The sequence below is a fragment of the Microcebus murinus genome, chromosome 14 (genome assembly GCF_040939455.1).
Source record: "Microcebus murinus isolate Inina chromosome 14, M.murinus_Inina_mat1.0, whole genome shotgun sequence".
NCBI classification, from domain to species: domain Eukaryota; kingdom Metazoa; phylum Chordata; class Mammalia; order Primates; family Cheirogaleidae; genus Microcebus; species Microcebus murinus.
The window spans coordinates 28,667,627-28,685,149 of record NC_134117.1 but is presented as its reverse complement, the minus strand read 5'-3'; the positions used below and the strand labels follow the sequence as shown (position 1 = coordinate 28,685,149).

At 52.0% G+C, this 17,523-nt stretch overlaps 1 protein-coding gene across 1 annotated transcript in view; it reads right to left on the bottom strand.

The window, feature by feature from the left end:
* SLIT1 (slit guidance ligand 1) overlaps positions 1 to 17,523 on the bottom strand; it is a 163,338-nt gene that overhangs the window by 3,800 nt on the left and 142,015 nt on the right. Inside the window, exons 27-36 of the mRNA XM_012767462.2 lie at positions 16,038 to 16,162; positions 15,668 to 15,765; positions 12,141 to 12,280; positions 11,866 to 11,959; positions 9,330 to 9,467; positions 5,066 to 5,303; positions 3,288 to 3,418; positions 2,709 to 2,863; positions 1,239 to 1,527; positions 715 to 926 (exon numbers count right to left, since the gene is read on the bottom strand). Of these exons, the coding sequence (XP_012622916.1) occupies positions 715 to 926; positions 1,239 to 1,527; positions 2,709 to 2,863; positions 3,288 to 3,418; positions 5,066 to 5,303; positions 9,330 to 9,467; positions 11,866 to 11,959; positions 12,141 to 12,280; positions 15,668 to 15,765; positions 16,038 to 16,162 (1,620 nt within the window). The remainder of the gene's footprint in view (positions 1 to 714; positions 927 to 1,238; positions 1,528 to 2,708; positions 2,864 to 3,287; positions 3,419 to 5,065; positions 5,304 to 9,329; positions 9,468 to 11,865; positions 11,960 to 12,140; positions 12,281 to 15,667; positions 15,766 to 16,037; positions 16,163 to 17,523) is intronic.

Sequence of the window (17,523 nt, the reverse complement as noted above, 5' to 3'; positions counted from 1 at the left end):
AGGAGGAGGAGGAGGGCAGCATCCTCGGGCGGGTCCTCTGGCCCTCACAGCCCCCGGCCCCGCATCCTCCCGCCGCCCGCCGTCATGCACACGCGTCCTCTGAGGCCCACGGTCCGGTCAGTGGGAAGGAGGACCCTCCTTGCTGCCAGGGCCCTCTAGGACATACTGGGCTGCCCGGGGAGGTGGCTCTCGTTGCTAGAGTGGCAAGAAGAGGCTGGAGGCCCGGAAGGAACTCGTGCTGGGGAGGGTATGGCCTAGGGGACCCTTAGGGTGCCTGAGTTCTGGCTTCTCTGCTTCTCCCTGGCCAGCCTTAGCAGTCTCGATTCCCGCAGAAGCATCTTGGTCAAGTAGGCCAGGGAGGGCCTGCGAGGAGTCCCCAACCCTCGGACTTCCTGCTGCACCCAGCTCCCGCGGTGAGGGGGCCAAGATGTGCAGGTTTAGCCAGGAGCTGTTACCCTGGGTGGTCTCTTCTGTAAGGAGCGACCCAGCCAGACAAAGCACACACCCGGGTAAGGGAGCCAGGGCAGCTGGGCCAGGGCAGCTGGGGAGGGCGGGGCTCAGTGCCCAGAGGGGCGGGGGGACGCCAAAAGCCCAACACCCTGAGGCATGTTGGGGGGACACAGAGAGGCTGCTGAGGTTGGGAGGAGGAGTTAAGTCACTAAAGCAGGTTGTGGGGGGCCCCCGGGGAGGGCACATCAGGAGGGGGGCCCTGACCTTGCTCACACAGCTCGCCTGAAAAGCCAGGGTCACACACACAGTGTGCCCCCATGGTGGCCGAGGCCTGGCAGTGGCCGTGCAGGCACTGCAGGCCCCCGCAGGGCTCTGCTGGTGGCCCGGCCTGGTTGCACAGGGCCCCCGAGTACCCATCCTGGCACTGGCAGCTGTAGGAGAGCGCATCGAGGGGCACGCATTTCCCGTGGACGCACCTGGAGGGACAGAGAAAAGGCACTGTGAGGACGGCCGATCCAAGGCCACCCAAGGTAGCCCACACCGCCCCGCCTTGGCTTCACGGAACGTTACTCTGTTCCCAAGGTTTAAACAAAGGGGGTGAAATGTGATTCTGTTTGTCCCTATGGACCTTTTCCTGTTAATAAAAACTGAAAACCAGGTAAAAGGAGCAAAACCCTGTGTTGGACCACATGTTCCAATTTAGGGGTTTGAAGACTAGTTTGGGGCAGGCCTGGCCGTGGGGAAGGAGACCTGTGGGGGCGGGGCTCCCTCAGCGATCCCAGGCTCACTTGTGGGCGTGGCAGGGGCCATCGGCTGGCTGGTCGCAGTGCAGGCCCCCCCAGCCGGCCTCGCAGTGGCACATGGGCCCCGGGGTGGCATTGGGCTGGCAGATGCCGTGCAGGCAGTAGAGCTTGCGGCAGGGTTCACAGCCGGGCACCACGCCCGGCTTCATCTGTGTCTTGGTGAAGTCCTGCAGCTCGTTGTTGATGTACAGATTTCGGATGCAACCGTGGAAGCTGGTGCCGTTGAGGATCTGCCACAGGCGGAAGGCGGCCGAGTTCACGTCCACGGGCATCCCTAGGGTGTGGGGTGGGGGCAGAGCTCGGCTGAGTCGGGCTTGGGCCATGCCTGGCACCCGCCTCTGGGGTCTGTGGAGCAGCTCCACAGTGTTCCCTCTTGCCTTTGGCCTCTGTCCTTCTGTCTCTGCAACCCTGAGCCAAGGTCCTGTGCCACCTTGGAGGGCCCAGACTCCATTCCCAGAAGAAATGGAAAAGCTGCTTCCTCTGTGATTACAGCCGGCAGTGGCCAGCTGATGGGTGCCTGGTCCAGATGTCTGGCTGCGCTCACCCAGGGCTCCTTCCCTCCCTCTGGGACACCAGCCTTGACCTCTCGGAGACCCCAACTGTAGCAAAAGACCACGGCCTAGAACTCATGCATACGGTACTTTGTCACTGCTTTTGTGTACAACTAGTAGGTGGCAGAGCTGGGATTAGAACCCAGGGGCCCTAAGTCTCAGCAACCCTCCCCACCCCAGTGCTGAGACAGCCCTGCTGCATCCAGAAGCTTCCCTCATCGCTACCTAGAAATGCTCTCAGGCATTACTCAGCCTGCACAGCCTGCAAGGCCAGCCAAGGAGGTCCCAGCTGATGCAGGGACTCTGTGCCTGAGTCTCTTGCAGTGGCTCTGGGCCCACTGGGAATAGACCCCCAGCAATTTTTTTTTGAGACAGGGTCTCACCCTGTTGCCTGGGCTAGAATGCCGTGGCATCATCATAGCTTACTGCAGCCTCAAATTCCTGGGCTCAAGGGATCCTCCTGCCTCAGCCTCTCAAATAGCTGGGACTATAGGCATGTGCCACCATGCCCAGTTAATATTTTTTTTCTATTTTTTTGTAGAGACAAACACCCAGCTGCCCCTGAACAATTGAGAAGCCACTTCTGGCCCAAAGCTCCAGGAAAGATGCCCTTGGTGGGAAAGACAGGAAAGCTCCAGGCCCTCTCCTAGGTCGGATCTTGGGCACAACCAGTCACAGTCCTTCTTTTCCGGGCAGAAAGCAGCCTGAGCTCCAGGAGGGGGGTGGCAACCTCCCAGTAGCTGGCCACTCACTAGGACCCCACCCCTTGGCATTTTCCCACAGTTCCGTCCCTGGCACCAGCTCTCCTGGGCAGCCTCAGGCCAGAGAGCAAAAGAGGTCACCATGGCCTGATGCAGAGGCCTGAGAGGGGACAGCTGCAGTCTCCACCGGGACAGGTCCTCACCTCCCACGTAGAGAGGGGCCTCGCTGTTGAGCGTGTAGTGTTTGCCGAAGTTGTCCATGGTCATGGGACTGCCACCATCAATGGAGAGGTTCACCATCTGGTCAAAGGCCACCAGCTCGACAGTGTGGAACTGCCCATCGTTGATTGTCTCAGCACTGGAAGAAGATGGTTTCCCCCACCCCAGGGAATGGGCTTCAGTTTGGACTATCCTTCCCCAGCTGAGACCAGATCTCTAAGGAAGGGGCCTGTGGGGCTCAGTGACCTGTAGCTTGATCCTTCCTACTCCCCTTCTTAGACTCCCTGGGGCAGGATGAGAAGTTTAGGGCAGGGGTCTCCAGCTTACCAGTCTGGCCTTCCCCATTAAGGAGCCCCCTGGAGGTGGTGAGATGGGAGGGAGGGGGCCACAGCTCAGCCGCAGAGAGTCATAGATCCAGGCTAGCGCTGAACCAGCTGGTTCAAATGCCCTTCCCCCTCGGCAGGTTCCTAGTGGTCTTGATAACCACCTGCTCTGGACCCAGGAGCCCCTGCCCTGGCAGTCCCCAGCCCTCAGAGTGAAGGGTGGGCATGAGGAAGCCCTACCTGTAGATGGCAGAGCTGGGGTAGCTTCCTGGGTCGTAGCTGACCCGCACATGGCCTTGGTACAGCTCAACTGCAATGTGATCGTTGTCCCCGTTGTATAGCAAGATCCCATTGTCCTCTGCCGTGGAGACCTGATGGACAATGGCACTTTCTCTCCCAACCCACCCCACGCAGCACCAGCAGCAGCACAGCAGGGCAGGTGGGGCAGACCGGGGACCCGAGATTGGAAGAGAGATGCTGCATGCTGAACTGTGCTCCTTGCCTGGCCAGCCTCCTGGGACAGCCCTCCAGGGGCAGTGACACCTGCAGCCCCTGATTCCAATGCCATCCACTGCCAGTGTAGCCAGGGCTGGGCAGGGGAGGGCAATGGGTCAGCTGAAGCCTGGAAGCTCTGTGCCAGGAAGAGCAAGGAAGAGACCTCAGGGTGATCTTCCCAGAGAGGAAAATGAGATGGGGGCCGCTCTCTCGGGTGTGGGCAGCCTGTTCTGTGGGTCCCAGGGGCTGGCTGCTCAAGGTGAGAACCACAAGGAGGACACGTTCAGGAAGCCTCTCTGACAGCCAGAGCCATCGAGCCAGAAAGGAGCCACTCAGGAGGTAGTGTCACTCGAACTGTGCAAGCAAAACTTGGCGCTTTGCCTTGGGAGGGAGATCCCTCTAAGATGCTATAGGAGCCATGGTCATGTTTTCCTGCCTTGTCCTTGTCCCTCCCTTTCTTCTGGCAAGGACCTAATGCTCTGGTCTACAGAGGTGGGCACATGACCTAGATTGACCAATCATACCACCCTATCTCCTTGGACTCCGTGGTTGGTTCAGCAATGGGCATGTGACTCAAGCCAGGCCAATCAGAGATCTTCCCTGAGATGATCTCATCAGAGCTGGCAAGGAAGAGCCCCTTTAAACGGCTAGGGACGGGCCCTAGGGGAGATCAGGAAGAATAGGATGCCCTGGAGGCCATGGCTGGCTAAGGTGTTGGCGAGCTTGATTCTCTGAGCAGTTAGGCTGGCCGCTGTCTGGCTGTGTGGACAGTGTAGCGGTAGGATGTTGGAAAGCTGACGGGGAAAGGGCAGAATGACACGTGTGAGAGGCTGAAGGGCTCTAAGAAAAAAGGAGAAGAGGACAAAAGAGGACAAGAAAGATGTGGTGTTTGTGACAGAGGATGGAATTTGGGGAAGACAAAATGACTAAAGAAGGGTTTAAAATTTTTTATCATGAGATGTGTGATACAATCCACTCTCCTCTCCTCTCCCAAAAATATTTACCAAAATATCTATTTATTTCATCCACGTTGTTGAAGTGCGACTTGCTTCCCCCCCCCCCCTGTCAACGTGATGATGCTCTGAGATGGAACTGAAGACATGAAAGGGGCAATTTAAGGCCCCCAGGGACACGTGGTTAAAGCTGTAAGCCCGAGTTAACGCTGGCCTTGCTCCGGCACGGGGAGAGGCCTGTCTGCCACACCAGACACGGAGGCTGAGGACTAGTTGAGACAAGAGACGGTGGGAGAGGGTTGTGGCAAGTTTGGTTTTCTGAGTCCAGTTACTCATGGGGCCACTTCCACCCTGCCCTGGTTTTTTGACTCAGAAACCCTTCCAGTGGTGCTTAAACTGGTTCCAGCTGAGACCCTGATACCGCGTCCACAGAGTTTGGACTGACTCAGGGTCCTTCCAGTTCCCCTGGGCATTGTGCACATCTGACATTGGGCACATCTGTCACTCTGGCCTGAGACCAGGGTCCCTGCTCCCTGACCCCCTCCGTGACTGGATCCCCTGGGCACACACCTGCAGTGTGATGTTGGCCCGAGGCCAGTTCTGCAGGTCGGTGAACTGCAAGTAAGTGTCCCGATCCACAAAGTTGACACTGAGCAACTTCTCACACTCGGGGCCGCCGAAGCCTGGAAGGCACTGGCACACGGGCCGGCTGCCCTGGTCCACACAGTCGGCCCCGTTCTGGCACTCAGTCCCCTCACAGGGGCTCCTGGAGGCAGGCGGGTGGGGAGGGATCTCACAGAGCTGTCCACTGAGAGGAAAGGACACGGGTCAGAGAAGGCAGAGACAAGGGAGGAAGGGGGGCATCTTCCTCTCCCACAGGCCTGGAGAGAAATTCACTAAGCATCTTGGGACAATGGATCCTGCAAGTGACAGAAGGCGATCCTAATGAACACTTGTCCCAAGAGAACTGAGAGCCAGAAGGACACCAAGAAACAAGTGTGGTCCCTCGTCCAGCAGTATTGACATTACCTGGATGCTCATCAGAAATGGAAAACCTACTGAATCTGTTTTTTAATAAGATCCCAGGTGATTCATGTGTACATTAAAGTTTGAGAAGCACTCACTGCTCATGTCAATAACTCTGCAAGGCAGATTTTACTATACCCATTTTACAGAAAAGAAAACTGAGACTTAAGACACAAGCAGAAAGAGGGAAAACTCAAATTACCAAAATCAGAAAAAAAGAAGGGACATTAATAGCAACCTTATAGAAATAAAAAGAATTATAAGGAAATACCATGAACCACTATATGCCAACAAATTAGACAACATAGATGAAATGAACAAATTCCTAGAAACATAAAGCAACCAAAACTGACTCAAGAAAAAATAGAAAATCTGAATGAACCCATAACAAGTAAAGAAACTGAATTAGTAATTGGAAAATTTCCCAGACCCAGATGGTTTCACTAGTGAGTTCTCTCCAAACATTTAAAGAATTAATAGGACTTCTTCACAAACTCTTCCAAAAAATAAAAACAGAGGAAATTCATCCTAACTCATTCTGTGAGACTGGCATTATCCTGATACCAAAAGCAAAGACATCACAACAAAAGAAAACTACAGACTAATATTTCTTATGAATATGGGGCCCCAAATCCTCAACTAAATACTAGCAAATCAAATCCAGCATAAAAAGGATTATGTACCAGAACCAAGTGGGATTTACCCAAGAATGCAAAGTTGATTTAACACCTGAAAATAAATTAATGGAATACATCATACCAAAAAAACAAAAAAATTACATGATCATCTCAATAGATGCAGAAAAAGCATCTGACAAACTTCAACATCCCTTCATGATAAAAACACTCCACAAACTTTATAGATTTTTAAAAACCTACAAAAACCATGACACAACAAGATACTTAATGGTGACAGACTGAATACTTTCCCCCTAAGATTCAGAACAAAACAATGATATTTGCTCTTACAACTTCTATTCAATATTATATTGGAGGTTGTAGCCAGGGAAGTTAGGGAAAGAGAAAGAGTGAAAGAGCGAGAGAGAGAAAAGGAAGGAAAGGAAGAAGGGAAGGGAGGAAGGAAGGAAGAAATAAAATACATCTACACTGGTAAAGAAGATTTAAAGCTATCTCTATTTGTAGATGTCATGATCTTGTATAAGAAAATCCTACAGAATCCACTAAAATGCTATTAGAACTAATTAAAGAATTCAGGCTGGGTGTGGTGGCTCACGTCCGTAATCCTAGCACTCTGGGAGGCCGAGGCAGGCAGATCGCTCAAGAACAGGAGTTTGAAACCAGCCTGAGCAAGAGTGAGACTCTGTGTCTACTAAAAATAGGAAGAAATTAACTGGCCAATTAAAATATATAGAAAAAATTAGCCGGGCATGGTGGTGCATGCCTGTAGTCCCATCTACTCAGGAGGCTGAGGCAGGAGGATTGCTTGAGCCCAGGAGTTTGAGGTTGCTGTGAGCTAGGCTGACACCACAGCAGTCTAGCCGGGGCAACAGAGTGAGACTCTGTCAAAAAAAAATAAAAAATAAAAAGATAAAAAATTCAGCAAGATTGCAGGATATAATATTGTTGCACAAAAATCAAACAAAAAATAAAATTAAGAAAACAATTCCTTTTATGATAGCATCAAACAGCATAAAATACTTAGGATTACATTTTTAGAAGTATCAAATTTATACTTTGAACATTACAAAACATTGTGGAAAAAAATTAAAGAAGATCCAAATAAATTGAAAGGCATTCCTTGTTCATGGATTGGGAGACTTAATATTGTTAAAATGGCAGTACTCCCTAAATTGACCTAGAAATTCAATACAATCTCTATCTTTTTTTTTTTTTTCCTTCAACCTCAGTTAAACTTCTAGGTACAATCTCTATCAAAATCCCAGTTGACTTCTTTGCAGAAATTGACAAGCTGATCCTTGAAATTCATATGAAAATTCAAGGGACCAAGAATAGGCAAAACAATCTTAAAAGAGAACAAACTGGAAGGATTCACACTTCTGAATTTCAAAACATATTACAAAAACTACAGTAATCAAGACAGTGTGGAACTGACACAAAGTCAGTCATATAGATCAATGAACTAGAACTTATAGTCCAGAAATACTCTCACATTCATGGCCAATTGTTTTTTGACAAGGATGCCAAGACAATTCAATGGGAGAAAGAATAGCCTATTCAACAAATAGTGCTGGGACAACTGGATATCCATATGCAAAAGAATGAAGTTGAATCCCTACCTCACACCATATATACAAACTAACTCAAAATCAATCAATGACCTAAATAGAAAAGCTAAAACTATAAAATTTTTAGAAGACAATATAGGTGTAACTCCTCTTGACCTTGAATTAGGCAATGGTTTCTTAGACATGACACCAAAAGCACAAGGAACAAAAGAAAAAAATAGATAAATTAGACCAGAAAAACATGTGCATCAAAGGACATTATCAAGAAAAGATAACCTACAGTATGGGAGAAAATATTTGCAAAGCATATATCTGATAAGGGACTTATCTAGAATACATAAAGAGCCCTTACAACACAATAATAAAAAGACAAATGCCTCAATTTAAAAATAGGCAAAGGACTTGAGTATATATTTCTCCAAAGAAGAATTAAAAATGGCCAATAAGCACATGAAAAGATGCTCATCATTATCCATCAAGGAAATGTCAATCAGAACCACAATAAGACACCACTTCACAGGCACTAGGATGACTAGAAGTGACAAGACAGATAGTAAGTATTACTGAGGCTGTGTAGCAATTTGGAACTCTCATACACTACTGGTGGGAATGTACAATGGTGCAGTCACTGGAAGACAGTTTGGCAGTTCCTCAAACAGTTAAACAGAGTCACCAGTTGATGCAGAAAATCCACTCCAAGGTGTGTACCCAAGAGAACTGAAAATGTATGTCCACACAAAAACCTGTACATCAATGCTCACAGCATCAGTATCCATGCTAGCCAAAAAGTGGAAACAACATAAGTGCCTATCAAGTGAGGAATGGATAAAATGCAGTGTATCCATACAATGGAATATTATTCAGCCATAAAAAGGAATGAAGTCCTGATACGTGATACAACATGGATGAACCTTGAAAATGTTCTGCTAAGTTAAAGAAGCCAGAAACAAAGGACAACAGATTGTACGACTCCATTTATACAAAATATCCAAAATAAGAAAATCTGTAGACATAAATATTAGTAGATTAGCGGTTACCTAGAGCTGGGATAGGGGAGGGGTTTGGGTGACAAATCAGGAGTTTCTTTTTGGGGTAATGGAAATGTTATAAAATTGTAGTGATGGATGCATAACTCTGGGAATATACTAAATGCCATTGAATTTTACATGTTAACTGGGTGAACTGTATGGTATGTGAATTATTAATATATCTCAAAAAAACTGTTTTACTAAAAATGACACGAGCAGAGCATCAGAGGTGGGTGGCCAAAAGGAGGGCAGTCAGTCCAACCTCCCCGGGGAGCCCAGGTGGGAAGGTAGGCAACCTTTATGGCAGGACATGTCATCAGAGGTTGGCTGGGCAGGTGACAGGGCATTGCCCAGGAACCTATACCCACCTCCCACCCCCTTCGCCACACAGGCTGGGGACCCTCTGCCTAGGCTCTGAGCAGTCACGCAACTTTCCCAATGGGAAAGTTCAACCCCAGCATCCACCACCCAGGCTCTGACCCTCACCCCTCCCTGGCCATGGCTGGGGGCTCCTCCCGGCCCAGGAGCTGACATCCACCAGAAATCACTTTTGGTGCACTCAAGGGTTGCTCACCTGTAGCCCTCGGCACAGAGGCAGGAGTAGCTGTTGATTTCATCCACACACTGGGCTCCATTCTGACAGCGGTGGTCCCTGCAGTCATCCTGATTCTCACTGCAGTTGTCACCTGCGTAACCTGGCGCACACTCACACCTGGGGGTGGACAGGGGTGGTTGGGTGGTCAGCCGCACGCTCAGCCCAGAGCCTGGGCGGCCAGGAGAGGTTATTAGAAATACTGTCCGGGCACTCTGGGAGGCAGAGGCGGGCAGATTGCTCGAGCTCAGGAGTTCGAAACCAGCCTGAGCAAGAGCGAGACCCCATCTCTACTATAAATACAAAGAAATTAATTGACCAACTAAAAATATATAGAAAAAATTAGCCGGGCATGGTGGCACATGCCTGTAGTCCCAGCTACTCGGGAGGCTGAGGCAGCAGGATTGCTTGAGCCCAGGAGTTTGAGGTTGCTGTGAGCTAGGCTGACGCCACGGCACTCACTCTAGCCCAGGCAACAGAGTGAGACTCTGTCTCAAAAAAAAAAAAAAAAGAAAAGAAAAGAAAAGAAATATAACCTCTGTCCAGCACACACACACACACACACAATCATTTCCATACAATACTTATCCTGACTACATAAAATGGTATGTTGCTCTCTGATATTTTCTGTTTTATTTTTTAATGTTAATTTTGACATTAACATTAAATGGGAGCTGGGGGCTCCTTTATATCTAATTGATCACAACCCACTAATGAGTCTGGAGCTATAGTCTAAAATACGTTACAGTAGCTAAGCCATCAACTACTCATTCATTCTTTCTTTCATTCATTCATTCACTCACTCAGTGACTGTATACTGAATACTTGGTAGGTTCCAGGGACAATGCCATGCACAGCTGAGTGTCTGTCAGTTCCATCTTTCTACTAGGACAGGAAGTGGAGAGAACATACACTGTACGCCCACTGGGTGCTGCAACCCCAGGTCCAGGGCAGAGCATGGTGTGCCTTCGTCCTGGCGTGAGGGACTATGCCAGCTGTCCCCGCCTGGACAATGGACAATCCTGCCTTATTCCACCCTCAGAGGTCCTGCCCCTCTGAGGAGGGCACATGCCACCCAATCTGCCACTGCTCCTCCGTCTGCTGCCAAGCGCACCCTGGCAGCCCGGGCAGGAGTGTGGTGCCCACTCTCACTTGTCTGGAGAACCCATAGCGCCCATCGGCCGTGGGTCTGGCCTCAATGATCCCCGGACTCCTGCTTTCTCTGTGCGGGCTTCAGACTGCTCTGGCTAGACCATCGCCTCCCTGGGGGACCCCACCCCTGGTGCTGGCCCTACTCCCAGCAGGACGTAGGGTCCCTCATCCACAAGCCCTTAAGGAATCCTGCCCTGGCCAGGCACAGTGGCTCATGCCTGTAATCCTAGCACTCTGGGAGGCTGAGGCGGGAGGAGTTCTAAACCAGCCTGAGCAAGAGCGAGACCCCATCTCTACTATAAATAGAAAAAAATTAATTGGCCAACTAAAAATATATAGAAAAAATTAGCCAGGCATGGTGGCACATGCCTGTAGTCCTGGCTACCTGGGAGGCTGAGGCAGGAGGATTGCTTGAGCCCAGGAGTTTGAGGTTGCTGTGAGCTAGGCAGACGCCACGGCACTATACCCTGGGCAAAGAGTGAGACTCTGTCTCAAAAAATAAATTAATTAATTAATAAATCCTGCCCTGACCCCCTTTGCCACCCTGACTGGTGGAATGTGGGGTCCCAGAAATGACACTGCAGTTTGCAAAACTGCAAATGGGAGTGACATTTTTAAAACCCATGGTTTTCATTCAACAGTCTTCAAGTGACAAAGCACTTCCACCTGTTCCAATACTGGCAGTGATGATGATGATGCCAATGATTCCTTATCCAGACCTCCTGGGGCCAGACAGGTTTGGGAATCTGAACTTTTTGGATTTTGGTAAGGCCATACATTGTGTCATAACTTGCTGGTAGGATCTGAGACAGCCCCATAATCAGACACGTTCACGTTTCGGCAGCAAAATCTGCACATACTCACACTGCGTGGGACCGCTAACACCTTGTAAGCCACCTCTGATCCACGCGGCTCAGCTGCTATGACCAAATATGTTCAGGTCACGTCAGATTTTACCATCAGATGGGCTTTTGGTTTTCAGAATTTTGTGGATTTTGTAATTGGGGATAAGAAATGGTGGATCTGGAATGATAACAACTATTTATGGAGCACTCACCAGATGTCAGGCATGGAGCTAAGGGCTTTCTTTTTCTCATCCAACCCCTGCACCCACCCTGGGAGGAAGCTACCGTTGTGACCAGTCTACAGAGGAGGAGACGGGCTCAGAGCAGGCAAGCCACCCGTCGGGCTCATGCTGCAAACCCAGGTCTGCCTGGCCACGAAGCGCTGCCCATGACTTCCCCCACACCGGTTCCTGGGAGCCCTGAACACCTGAGACCAAACCCTCGGCAGGTGAGGAAACGGGGGTCCAGTGTGACTTGGCGGCCCGTGCCCTTCCCTGGCCCTGGACAGGGGCAGCACTGACCTGGGCCCGTCCGGGGTGGCCACACACCGGGCCTCGTGCTGACATGGGTTCAGGTCCACAGAGCACAAGTCCACCAGCTGCTCACAGGCCCTTCCTGGGGAAAGAACAGGCGAGAGGCAGGAGGGAAGCTGCTCTCCTGTGCTCTGCCGGGCGGCCAGGCCCAGAGAAAACCTGCTACAGACATCGAGGGGAGCCAGCCCTTCCACCCACAGGCAGGGGGCGTAGGGAGTCTCTGGCCCCCGCCTGCCCCAGACGCCCGAGCCCGACACGCTTACCTGCATACTGCAGGGGGCACTGGCAGGTGTAGTTGCCCACGCCGTCCACACAGACGCCCCCATTGGCACAGGCGTGCTCCACACAGTCGTCCGTGTTCACCCCACAGGTCGGTCCTTCAAAGCCGGTGGGACAGGAGCACCTGTGGGGGAGGGAGGATGGAGAGGCTTCCTGGGAAACTAGTGGAAGCCTGTGGCCACCAGTCGAATATGATTCCAGTGTATGGTCCCTGCTCCGGGCCAGGCCCTTGCTAGGTGCTCGGTGCTGGGGGTGGTCAGAGGCAAGGGACTGGCCCTATCCCCATGGGGCTCACAGTCTAGTGGGGACACAAAGGGAAGATGGGCAACCAGAGGAGAGGTACTGGGTAGAGGGCGGTGTAAGAACTGAGGCCAGAGAGGGGACACAAAGAGACAGGAGACATCTGACTCTTCCTTGTGGGGGAATAGTCAGGGCAGGCTTCCTGGAGGAGGTGATAAATTGGTGATGAATGAAGGACCCTGAAGGGGAGAGCAGGGCAGGGAAAGCAGCTGGAGCAGAGGTGTGTGTGAAGCCTGGAGTGAGAGGGAGCCCCACGGCCAGTCCTCTGGAAGGGGCTGGCTCATGCACATAGTCCAGCACTTCAGGAGCACAGACTTCAGGGACGGGGTGAGGACGGGGCTAGGGGATGAGCAGGAGCCACCGCATGGAGGGCCCAGGAGATTAGTGATCTTCACACCAGGGTGCATCTTCCCCTGGGTGCCTGAGGTTTTCTAAGGGGTGTGTGCGTCAGAGAGGGAAGTCCCAGAAAGTCATTTCTACATCTTCAAACTGCTGCATGAGCTCCTCCCTAAATTAACCTGCCCCAGAGCTCTAGAAAGGTGCATCTCTCCCAGCCCAAGCCCGAGCGGGACATGCCTCCAGGCACCAAATAAAAGGACAATTAGGAATATCGATGTTCAGAATGTCAGTGAACAAATCCTGTTGTAAGTCAAAAAGTTTCTAGTTCATTAAAAAGTGCATTTCTAGTGCATTAAAAAGAATGGAAGGCAGGCCCCTGTGATTGTCAGCTGATGTAACATTAAAAATAATTTTGATGACAGATCACTCTGGAGTTTTGGCATATAAACTGGGACATGTTTCAAAGAATTGAGTGCCATGGCTATAATAAAACTCCTAATCTCATCGGTTTATTTACGTGGACACAATTTCCCAGAACTTATAACTATAAAAACAAAACAAAAAAGGAACAGATGGACCATGAGCCCTGACTCATGTGTAATATTCTTCCGAACCAACTAGGAGCAAAAAAGAACAACAAAAATCCATCCATCTCATTAAGAGAGAAACCATCTAATACAATTTCACTTTTATGTGTAATAACTGTCAGTCAAATTTTATAATACAGTTATGTTGTTTTGAACTATTATATATTATTGGCCATTGTAAGGATAACTCAATGCAAAAGAAACTTTTAATCAGAGGCTTAAGGTGACAAGAAATAAGAAAAAAACTTTAAATTTTAATTTATGTACCCATGTTGGTGGCAGAGAGTATGGCCGGGTGCTCCATAAATGACTCTCTAGCATAAAAATATATTACTTTAGAAGAAAAACGGGGAGAGTGGGCATTAAAATGGAAATGCAAATTCAAGAAGAAAGAACAAGGTAAAACGCTTAATTGTTAAAGAGGAGCTTGTTTGCATCATTTAAAAATGGTATCAAATTGCCGTGTGATTCGGATTCCATTAGAATGATGAAATAGTAATTTAAAGTGATCATTTTATTTTATTTTATTTATTTTTTTTTTTTTTTTGAGACAGAGTCTCACTTTGTTGCCCAGGCTAGAGTGAGTGCCGTGGCGTCAGCCTGGCTCACAGCAACCTCAATCTCCGGGGCTCAGCGATCCTTCTGCCTCAGCCTCCCGAGTAGCTGGGACTACAGGCATGCGCCACCATGCCCGGCTAATTTTTTGTATATATATTTTCAGTTGGTCAATTAATTTATTTCTATTTTTGGTAGAGACAGGGTCTCGCTCAGGCTGGTTTCGAACTCCTGACCTCGAGCAATCCGCCCGCCTCGGCCTCCCAAAGTGCTAGGATTACAGGCGTGAGCCACCGCGCCCGGCCCGATCATTTTATTTTTAAATGTTAATAATATTTACAGTATCCAGGAAATCACCTCTGTTGCAATGAAAAACTTAATAATGAAAAATTCTAAGTGTCAATCTAAGAATGTGCAAAGGGGTGTGTGGTTTTCAAAACGTGTTTGGGGGTCTGAGAGTGAAAATGACAGACCACTGCCGCAGGACACGTTCTGGGGTTTTGTGCTTCCCCGGAAGGCTGCTGGGGAACACCAGTGGGAGGTTCGAAGCTGGGGCCCGTGGGGTGACAGAATCAACTCTGCATTTTAGACAATGCCCTCTGGTGGGGACTCAGGTCGGGGCAGGACAGATGGGGCCCTGGTGAGCTGCAGGGCTGAGGGGACCCAGGGAGGCTCCCCCTTCCCACCCGGGAGGCAGGGGCCATGTCACAGTCCCCCCCATCTGTAAGGCTGCTGAGCACAGGGGGGCTGCCCCACCGACCCCAGATTCTTGGGGGATCCTTTCGTCCCCAGCGAGGAGTCTAAGGACCAGGGAGCCCTGACAGAGCTGCTCGCTGAGCAGGAGGCGGCGGGAACCTATTGTGAGGATGCCGTTTCCAAGGTGATGCAGAAAGAGAGGCCATTTAGCGTTTTATTTTTTACATCTGGTAATTTAGGTTTGCGGAGGCAGGTCTGGCCATCTCTGACGGTAGATTCTACATCATTTTCTGAAGAGCCAATTTGTTGAGCTGGCAATTTATTTTCAGCCACTAAATACTACATGTTCCTCAGAAAAGCTCTGGCGGGGGGCGGGGGCTCAACTGGGTTGTAGGGGAAGATCAGTGGGGGGCCTGGGGGGCAAGTGGAGTCAGCACTGGAAAGACCTGGGAGATGAGGTCACGATACAGTGGGACTGTCCCCTCCCCACAGTGACCAGCGTGCTCATGAGATGGGGAGGACCCCAGAGGAAGCGCCTAGGCCTCGGCTGACCACTCTGGGCGGAGATGCCTAGATTGTGTCTGGGGGCTCGGGGTCCACGTGACAGGAGGGCTGGTGGGGGCCCTGCCCACAGTGACACTGGCCTGAGGAGCAGGCTGCTGGACGGGGTGGGGCTTTGGGGGAAGCAGAGCTGTACGGGACTCTCAAATGCCCCCAGTCTGCCCCTTGGCACCGCACGGCATACGCCCCTGGCCTGGGATTCCAGTGCCTTCTAAAGGCCCTCTGGCACCTGGCAGGGGCAGGAGGCAGCAGAGGCGGCTCCGAGCACCCTTCACCCCTGGAGGCCTGTGTGCTGGGGGACTCGGCTGTCCCCTGGCCACCTGGGCAACGTCACAGAGCCCCTCTGGCTGTGATCTGGAGCACATGCCTGCTCCCCTGAGCCCGTCCCAACCCCAGAGCACAGGGAGGCCTGGGCTGTCCCCAGTGCGGGAGGAGACCCCGGGGCTTAGGCGCTGCCCTTCCGGGCAACTCACGTGAAGCCGGCATCCTCGCCCTCCTGTGCATGGCACGTCCCGCCGTTCCCACACGGACCACTGGAACAGCTGTCCAGGGACACCTCGCAGTCTCGGCCCTGGGGGACAGTCAGCCACGGGGACCCCAGAGGGACCAGGGAGTTAGTATGGGCCAACAGCCAGCCAGCCCTCAGCAGCCCAGCCCTGCTGCCCAGAGTGACATGCATTTGTTCACTCATTCATTCATATGTTTAGTCACAGATTACAGGTTTACTCAAGTGCCTGCTCTGAGCCAGGCAGTGCTTTGGGCACTGGGGCCAGCGTGGTGACAAGACAGACCTGCCCTGCCCCACAGCGCACACAAGGGCCTCCTCCTCCGGCCTCCACTCACCTTGTAGCCGCTGGGGCAGGCACACCTGTACGCCTCGAGGGGGTCATTGTGGCAGGTGCCCTGGTTCTGGCACGGGCTGGACACGCAGGGATCACACTTGGCCTGGACTGCCAGAGTGGGGGGGCCTGCAGCAAGAGGGGGCATCAGGGCAGGAGGGGCAGCATGGGAGCCCCTGGCCCTGAGCAGCCCAGCCCCAGGAGACTGTGCCGCCCTACACCTCCTCCGGATGGTGCTCACACCCCTCGCACAGTCCGCCTTTCCAGCCTCCAGACGCTCCCCTGTAGAGCAGGGTTGTGGCAGCCCTGCCCCAGGGCGGGAAGCTGAACCAGCGAGTCCCGTCGGCAAAGGCAAAGCGTGCTTGCCCGGCACCACCGCGACACGTGGCGTCAGGGCTGCATCCTCAGTGTGAGGACAGCACAGTCCCCATGACTGTGGTTGGCTGACCTCTCCTCTGTCCCCTCATGCCCTACTGAGCCAATGACCCCGGCCCAGCGAGCATCACACCATAGCCCAGGTGGCCACACCAGGGGAAAGAAAGGGTCCATTTGCCTCAGGGGTGCCCCTCAAGCCTGGACCACAGGGGACCTTTTCCTGTCACCTCCCCGGCTATGGCGGCTCCTCTCCAGCCCCCCAGGACGCACTGGTTGCAGAGGTGGATGGAGGAGCAGTCAGGCCACCTGGATGCCGCCTCTCAGGGCAGTGGTGGGACCTCACAAGCCTAAGTAGACGAGCAGGCAGTGAGCTCGGGCTGCCCCACGGGACTCCTAGCAGCGGAGGGACATCGCTTCCGCTGAGGAGGCGTGAGTGTGAACAGAAACGCAAACACTTCTCAGCAAAGGCTGAGGACACACGAGGGGCTCTGGGGCACAGGTGGGGTTCAGGAGTACCTGGGTGCGTTCAGTCTGTGAAAAGTCAGTGAGCCAGTCTCTCGTGTCTGTGTGCTTTTCTGTATGTGTGTTATGTTTCAATAGAAAGTAAAAAAAAAAAAAATAACAAAAAACCTCTTCCCACCAGCACCAACCCCACCCCATTAAATAAACATGGAGCAAATGTTTCAACGTGAATTGGCTCCCCACAGCCAAGCCTCCTGAACTGCTACGGCTGGACTGCTATGGCTAGGGCAGCATCCTACACGCAGGGTGGCCCGGGGCCTCCTCATTAACCTACGGCTGTCAGCTTCATTTCCGACGGCGGCCTCTGAGCTTGCAGAGGGCAGGGGCCGTGGCCCAGAGCTTCCGGTGGCCTCCCCCAGCAGTCCCCTGCACAGACAGCCAGGCCCAAGGCAGCTACTCGGCCACCTGTCTGAGCTCAGCAGGGCCCCTGGGGCCGTGAGTCCGTCAGTCAAGCCCTGAACAAGGATTTACAGACGCCTGAGGTGAGGGTCTCAGAGCAAAGCCGACTGAGCCTCCGGTGACACGCAGGCTCTGCAGCCTTGCAAATGTCAGGAGAGTGGCAGCTGAGTCCTGGTTCCCCCAGGGACTGAGAG